Source organism: Leptinotarsa decemlineata, unplaced genomic scaffold (assembly GCF_025532065.1).
Source record: "Leptinotarsa decemlineata unplaced genomic scaffold, Ldec_3_MD MMD2_tig00000008_RagTag_RagTag, whole genome shotgun sequence".
NCBI lineage: Eukaryota > Metazoa > Arthropoda > Insecta > Coleoptera > Chrysomelidae > Leptinotarsa > Leptinotarsa decemlineata.
In genome coordinates, this window is record NW_027412537.1 from 13,548,592 (window position 1) to 13,556,884 (window position 8,293).

At 37.5% G+C, this 8,293-nt stretch overlaps 1 protein-coding gene across 1 annotated transcript; it reads left to right on the forward strand.

The window, feature by feature from the left end:
* Window positions 1-531: 531 nt before the first annotated feature.
* Dlish (Dachs ligand with SH3s) lies at window positions 532-7,882 on the forward strand. Its single transcript, XM_023172426.2, has 6 exons — window positions 532-916; window positions 978-1,186; window positions 1,623-1,813; window positions 1,889-2,091; window positions 7,285-7,389; window positions 7,473-7,882. Exons 1-6 carry the CDS (start codon window positions 868-870, stop codon window positions 7,769-7,771), a joined length of 1,056 nt encoding a protein of 351 aa, XP_023028194.2. The 5' UTR covers window positions 532-867; the 3' UTR covers window positions 7,772-7,882.
* Window positions 7,883-8,293: the final 411 nt, after the last annotated feature.

Genomic DNA, 8,293 nt, shown 5'->3' on the forward strand with positions numbered 1-8,293 from the left:
AGTGCGAGAAAGATTTCTAAAACTGTGTCGTCAATATTAAATGTGTAATGTGTTCATCCGATGGGACAATCTGCCTGAGCATATAGTTTGTGCTCCATCCAATATTGCTTTCAAAAATGATTTGAATAATTCTTGGAATTGTAAAAACCTTTCCTGCAATATCAATTTTTATTGTTACAACTTTTGTCTTTTCTGCTCTAAATTTGATATGTTTGAACGGTTATGCCACCTAACATCTGGTGAATAATAATCTTTTCCACTTGAACTTCATTCAAATAGGTACATAAAAACATTTCTGCTCAAAATTGTTGATTGATTTTAATTTCAAATGGATTAAAACCACTAAATTTTCATCGTGTCCAGCATAACAAAAGTAGCTAGGTAAGTATATAGATTCTAATCCAGTATACGTGGATTAGAAAACGTGAAACATAAATAACATTCGAACTGAACGTCACATTGTTAATTCCTCTCACCGTGCGTGAAAAGACGAATTCCTATTTGAAATTTTGTGCCAAAACGGAAACGGCGCCGGAAGTTTAGACACCGCAATTTGCAGCCCAAAGGAGCAAATCTCAGCGACCAGAGACTTGACTTGAGAAACAAGTTTGTTATGAGTTGTTTTGTGAGAAGTCACTACATTTATTTGCACTTTTTTATTTAACGAAAACCGAATGTGCTTAGGAATCAACTCAAATCGGAAATCAATTATTTTTCATTGCTTGATAACATTTTGCTGAAAATCATCTTTAGCTTGACTGTTTCTGTATGTAACATGAAGATTCTGATTCGAGGTCAACGTATCGAGCAAAAATGAGGTGCAAGGAATAACGTTAATGTAAAAAAAGTATGTAAACAATACATAAAATGGCATTTTTATGCCCTGTTCGCATCAGACGTGGTACAAAGAAAAAATGTAAGTACTCATTTAATTATTCATCTGAAGCATGTTCCTTTATTGAATGTCTTAATTTTAGCATCCAGTGTTGATTTGGAGAAAGAACTTGCCAGATCCAATAATGGGGTTACACCAGGAATGGGAAGAATTACAGGTTCTGCAAGTATTGAAACTCTTGTCAGAGTTGGCATTGAGAAAGAACATGGATTATCTCCTGATAGCAAAATGGTTGTGCTGCATGATTTCACCCCCTGTGTGGATGATGAACTAGAGGTGAAACGAGGACAGGTGAGGGCCGGAAAGTCACATTCCATCAAATATATTGAGAAATAAAACAATGACGAATTTAGATTCTGAACCGAGAGGAGTTCATGCAATAGCTGATACTCAATTTATATAATTCAGTTTCGATAGGAATACAGTAATGTCGTTGAAATTGATCAGTCTAATCAATCAAAATTCATTCGTCACCTGAAACTATTGTGCATATCATCATAAATGTAACATGAAAAAGAGGTTATTGGGGTAGTGGAATATGATGAGTTCATTGGTAGAGTTTTACTTGGCATGTGGGATTCCTTTGAAGAGAATATGACTTAAACTTGCCTAGAGTCTTTTTTTTGTTCTTTGAAAGAGGGCATTGTTCATATTAGACAAACATTCAGCTGATTGCCTCTTTCCCACAAGTCACACTAAAAATAATTTTTGTTGCTTTCATTTTCAGATTGTTAATATTTTATATAGAGAAAATGATTGGGTGTATGTGATAGGACTGGATACGAGACAGGAAGGTTTCATACCATACTCCTATTGCACTCCTTATAATAATCATTTGGCGGAACTTGCCATAAAGAAAAAACTGCCAAGGGAAGGGCATGTAGCATCCGGTGAGAGTTTAGACACCAACAATGATTGGTAAGATTTTTTGTTGAATTATCAGGTTGTCACTCCATTTTAAATGTAGGTAAATACTTTGTTTTCATATTTTAGTGATGCGGTTGTTGTGGACACTAGTGACTGTGATTCCCTGGGTAAAAAGGACGATACAGAGGCAGCTTCGCCTATTAGTATACATTCTGAGCCAGACATGATACCTTTTTCAAAGGATCCTTCCGGCAGATTTATCGTACTATACACTTTTATCGCTAGAGATGAAAATGACGTTTCTGTTGAAAGAGGAGAGTTTGTAACAGGTAAGCCGTGAAATACTTAGGAATGAATTATAAGAATTTACTTGCTTGTTATTTTCTTCAACTGGGCTCCAACTTCACAAAAATAATCTCAACAAAACCTGTTGTTCATCTATGAAAAACACCTGCCCGGTGATTGAAAATGTCTAATATGGAGGTTGAATAGCTTCAAAGTAAGACTAAGACACGTTTTGGTTTATTATGACAATCTTGTCGTTTCTAAATATTCAATATGACATATCAACACAATTAGTTTTACTGAATGATCCAATATTATCGCCTGTGAGTAGAGAGGCATACGCCCTCTGTTATGAAAAGGAGGAAACCCCGCACCTTTGAGATACCTGAGAGGATTTCTCTTTTAGTGTTTTGAAATATTATTTTTGACCTGTTTATTTTGTTAAATACTAGCAAACTGAAAGAAATTGAACTAAAGTATATGCAGATAATAGTCCAAAAAAAGTTGTTAGAGGAGTCACGACACCTGTATTCAATATGATTTTCAAAATTTCCATAAATATATCTGGAGGTTCTCAAAAATATATTTCACCTTCAAATTTTGTGCGAAAAGTTGAATTTTGACAATTTTAATCATTGGTGGATATCCTACAGATATCCCATTCACATCCATTTCAGGTGGGAATATCCCAGACATGTACTGGATGTCCATAAGCCTGAAATGGATATCAAATATAGACATCCATAAAAATGTCGAACTTTTTTTCTTTACCTTTTTGATTTTTCGATTACTTGTACCTTGCTAATATGCTTTCTTGTATAAGAATAACTGTAATTTTTTGTTTAGGAAATTCCCTTTTTTCCTAAATACGTGTCACTTGAAATTGATCACTTTCAAAGGCTATTTCAAGAATAGTTGAACCAAAAACAAGACTTCATAAAACCACCAAAATTGATACTGATATAACAACTTACCATCTCAATTTCGAGATTTACCTCCAAAAAAATTCAAATCCAAATTGAAATGTATCTTATCTAGTAACTGTATTTACAACTTCCAAGAATTTACTCAGTTGATCGATGAAAATCAGCATTTGTTCATGGATAATCACAGTGATTGAATATAAATTCCCATTTTATTGTTACGGTATATATTTATCTATATTTCATTCATTAGACATTCTATACATTTCACATTACATATTTTTTTACATTTTATACATCATACTTCAGTGATTAAATATTTATTAAAACAACCATAAAAATAAAAACAACAATAAAAATTAATTGGTGCTCTGGGGCGACTTCATTGATTCCAGTGGCGCATTTGCTTTTTCAGCTGCAGGAAAACCCAGAAAAACCTGCAGCACCACATCATTTGAAGATCTTGATCTACCAATGTCCTCTTTCTTATAAAACAAAATGTAGGGTGTCTCCAGAGGCTCCAATAGATTCAATACATCGCCAGAACACTTCGTGACACGACTATCGTCAAACTTAAACCAGTCCGTTTCGTCTTTGACCAAGGCGTAATAATGTCCAAATTCAACGCCAGAACCACAGTGAACAATGACTGCATGAATATTATAATAGTGGTCTGCTAGATTGAAATGTTTATCTATTTCGAACCTTCCAGAGAGTTTCTTGCTTCCGTCAGAGGTTGAGTCTTGTTTGAAGATCATCAGTCTTATTATTAGATTGACTGGTGCCTCAGCTATACTTGTTTCCTTATAACAGTCAGTTAGTTTGGCACATGTTTGGCAATACAGTCGATCATCACCTGTTAAAAATTCCATTTTCAGATGATTTAACAATAAGCTTAGCACGGACTGGTTATTAGTCATACTAGGAAAAGCTAGATGGAGTTCCAGAAGTTCACATAAGTTTTCGCTACCTCTTGAACATTTACTACAAAGTAAATAAGTGAGGATTTTTCCAGCAAAAAATTTACAGACACAAGACGAGATGGACTGTACGGAATCATTCAATCCAGAGCGGTCATACTTCATATGTATATTTTATACATTTACTTTTTATATATAATTCATACGTTTTACATTTTATATATTCATATTTAGTCATCCCTTAAAATGTATTTTACCTTGTATGTAGATCATATATGATTTTATTCTTCAATATCCCATATCACAATTATTTTCAACCTCGATTATATTCCCAGGACTACAAATTATCATCTATCTTTAGTTATTTGGGTTAAGGTTTGGACGTGTCTATAAAATGTAAAATTTTTTTGAGACAAATAAAAATGAAATGAAATGAAAATCTTCAAGAGCATCTTTGAAGGATATCTTATGAAAGTGGATGTTTACCACTACGCCGAAATCTCAGTACGTCGATCCCTTCCCCTGACGTCACCAAAATATGAAGGATATTATTCAAATTCATTTTACATGACGGGAATTCGACGTAAGAATAATTTGACTGAAGGAGTATCACTACGTCGAAATCTCACTACGTCGAATTATTCGACAACTTCCGTATTTTGGTGACGTCAGTCTTCCGCTGACGTCACGCTGACGATAGCTTTCGGCGTAGTGATATTTTGACCTAGTAGGATTTTGACGTAGTGAGACGTTCTTATGAAAATCCATAATATATCAAAATGAATGTCTGATGGGCATATGTATGTTGTCTGGACCAGAAAAACAATTACAGTAGAATCTCACTTATCCGGCACCTCAATAGACCGGTACGTCCAATAATTCGGCACCCTCCAATAATTCGGCACCCTCCAATAATTCGGCACCCTCCGCCCGCGCCTCCCTAGCCACTCTATCCCTATGCGCTCTGTAGCGACGTCGTCGTCTAGAAGTCTAATCACAGTCTAACCAACCAGTAGGCCCTCTTACCACGTGATCCGCCCGAGTTGCCGGGGACCTTCAACCGCTCTTAGGATGAGATTCTCATCCAACGCGCTCAGTGCTGTAGTATCGAAGGATTTGACGGTCGGAAATTGATATTGTGTTTAGTTTATTCGCTGTTGTTATAATTGTTTTTAGTTTTTGTAGTTGTTTATAAGTAATCTACCATAAAATATTCTATAATAACCTTAAATTTCGTTTTTATATGAGCGCACGGCTATGGTAAAAGGACGAAATTGGCTCCGCACTTCGATTCGAGGTCACCGAAAACTTGTCTATTCGACCCTCCACCGCAACCCGCAAGGGTTTATTGTAGCTCACACCAATTCTCACTCGGCCAAACAAACCCAGCTTCTTAACGAAGCCGATTGGTTTATATGGTGAGCGGTATTTCAGGTTAGATGGTTAGATTACGGCTCTGCCGAACTTTAAAGATCTGATTCGGTCCCCAGCGGGGCAGGCACTAAGCTTATGCTCTGTTAATGAGGTAGTCGGATAGTCAAGTTGCAAGATTCCCACGTTGATACCCACGACAACCTTTCCATATGAGGGTTTTTGCATGTCAGCTACACCTGACGATGCCTTGGATTCAGCCGTGCAGGGCTTTTTCGCCTCTGAAACCTCACTTGAGCGCAAACGCTTGCTAACTTGCTCATGGGGGGTTAGTTCCTCCACCTGAGACAGATTCTGCGTACGCCGCAGCTCTCGCTCCTGAACTGAATTTACAGGGATGTCAATTGGAGTCGTAAACTCGACATCCATCTCTGTAGACTCGCTCCTGAACTAAATTTACAGTGAGGTCCGTTGGAGTCGTAAACTCGAAATTCATCTCCTCTGTAGACTCGCTCCTGAACTAAATTTACTGAGAGATCCGTTGGAGTCGTAAACTCGACATCCATCTTCTCTGTAGACTCGCTCCTGAACTAAATTTACAGGGAGGTCAGTTGGAGTCGTAAACTCGACATCCATCTTCTCTGTAGACTCGCTCCTGAACTAAATTCACTGAGAGATCCGTTGGAGTCGTAAACTCAACATCCATCTCCTCTGTAGACTCGCTCCTGAACTAAATTTACAGGGAGGTCAGTTGGAGTCGTAAACTCGACATCCATCTTCTCTGTAGACTCGCTCCTGAACTAGATTTACCTACAGGGAGGTCAGTTGGAGTCGTAAACTCGACATCCATCTCTGTAGACTCGCTCCTGAACTAAATTTACAGGGAGGTCAGTTGGAGTCGTTAACTCGACATCCATCTCCTCTGTAGACTCGCTCCTGAACTAGATTTACCTACAGGGAGGTCAGTTGGAGTCGTTAACTCGACATCCATCTCCTCTGTAGACTCGCTCCTGAAATAAATTTACAGGGAGGTCCGTTGGAGTCGTAAACTCGACTATGGTCTAACCTCACAACTTATCATGTGCACGTGTATTTTCATATTGTTTTGAAGTGAGAATAGTGAATAGTTAAAAATGTCAAGTGAACGGAAACACGACACTATTTTGTTTGTTATGATTTTTTCTTTATAATTCAGTAATCCCAACATTCCAATAATCCGACACTCTCTGGTTTTCAATAGTGCCGGATTAGAGATATTCTAGTGTATATAAATAAATAAATACCCTAGAGTGATTCAAAAAGATCCTTGTTTTACTCACCATCTGGTCTGACAATATTATGGCTTGGTGTAATTAATATTTTTACTGATAGTAGATCATATTTAAACAATCCAAACAGCTGCTACACAAAATTCTTAAGCAGATCCTGGAGACATGATATAAGATACATACATATACCTCTTCCAAAGCTCCTCCTATTTTTTTTTTCATAACGTTTGGTAACTTAAAAACAAACATAACATATCTATGGTGAGCATTCAGAATTTTGAGTAACCATTGTTTCAAAAATTATCATGGAAAATGTGTACCTCTCCTATCCTCATGTCCCTCGATTGGAAAAAGGTAAAAAGTAAAACTGGAATCTCTGGAATACATACAGAACAAGCACTCTTTCTAATCACCAGAAATGTAATACCACTCTTCACGCGTGTTTCACTAACCAAGTTGGCGTCTTCAGGAGAGAAGAAACGGTTTTTTTAATGACTTGAAGACGTCAACTTGATTGGTGAGACGCGCGTCCTCGAGAGAGAAGAAACTGTTTTCTTCATCCCCTGAAGACGTCAATTTGGTTGATGACGCGCGTCGAGATGAGTATTGCATTTCTCGTTAGTGGAAACAGTGTTTGTTTCGGAACAAGATATCTAAGATGATCTCTAAACCATATCCAACAATTTCAGTTCCGAACTGCTTCAAAATACTCACTCCTCTTGCAATATGTGTTAAATATTTGGTATTTCTTATAGTTCTCAATAGAGAAGACCCCGATTGGTACTGGATTGTGCGCAGTGACGGACAAGAAGGCTTCATCCCCTCTGGATTTGTATATCCGGCTGATAATGTGATACAAGGTCAGTGTTCATGACGAGACCAAAATAAGATTCTCCCAGCTTACAAACCTTGAACGTTTTGAATGCAAATATTCTCTCCTCAGGCCACTTGAACTCCTCGAATCAAAATGGTGCTGGCAGCTTTCCTAACCCGGCCAACCCTCACTCGTTGACGACGTCTGCCGCTGAGGATCTTAGGTTCCATGGTACAGAACTTGTGATGCTTTACGATTACAAAGCCCAAGCCCCCGATGACTTGACTGTCCGAAGGGGAGATTGGATTTACGCAGATCTCAATAATCAAACGGTGGATGGCTGGTTGTGGGCTTACGCCCCGAAGACCAGGAAGTATGGGTTCATTCCTAAGGCCTACGCCAGGCCTCCGGCTATGACGAGTTTGTGAATTTTGCCATGTGGTGCGCTCAATGTTTTTATTCTCTCAAATTTTTTGATATTCTTTTATTTTTTTGTAAAAAGCATTTTATACCAAATTAAATTTTGTATTTTGATAGGATCTTTGTTTTTATTACTGTGAGAGTTTTCACTGAATAGGTATGAATTTGAAATGAAAGCTACAACTGGAACTTCTAGTGTGAACATTTTTCCCAAACACCTGACCTGCAACACTTTTTCGACGCGCGTTTCACAAACCAAGTTGGCGTCTCCAGGATATAAAGTATGTCTCCTTAAAATGCCAAGACATTTGGTGAAACGCACGTTAAGAAGAGTGAGAAGTACATGAAATGAGGGGCTCAGAGGTAAAGGTGACTAAGCCACAATACCGCAGTTTTTTGTTAGGTTGGGGTAAAGTCGAAACCAAATAATAAAATGCACCTTTTGATGAAAGGTCAAGAGAATTATTTCACGATTTCATAGAGAAAGTTCTAAATCACATTATGCTATGAAAAAAAATATATCCTATGTT

Excerpts from the sequence above, each read along its gene's own strand:
- Dlish (XM_023172426.2), top strand. The coding sequence starts at position 868 with ATGGCATTTTTATGCCCTGTTCGCATCAGACGTGGTACAAAGAAAAAA. Across the intron at positions 1,814-1,888 it reads TTAGACACCAACAATGATTG|TGATGCGGTTGTTGTGGACA; the intron begins GTAAGATTTTTT and ends TTCATATTTTAG. Across the intron at positions 2,092-7,284 it reads AAGAGGAGAGTTTGTAACAG|TTCTCAATAGAGAAGACCCC; the intron begins GTAAGCCGTGAA and ends TATTTCTTATAG.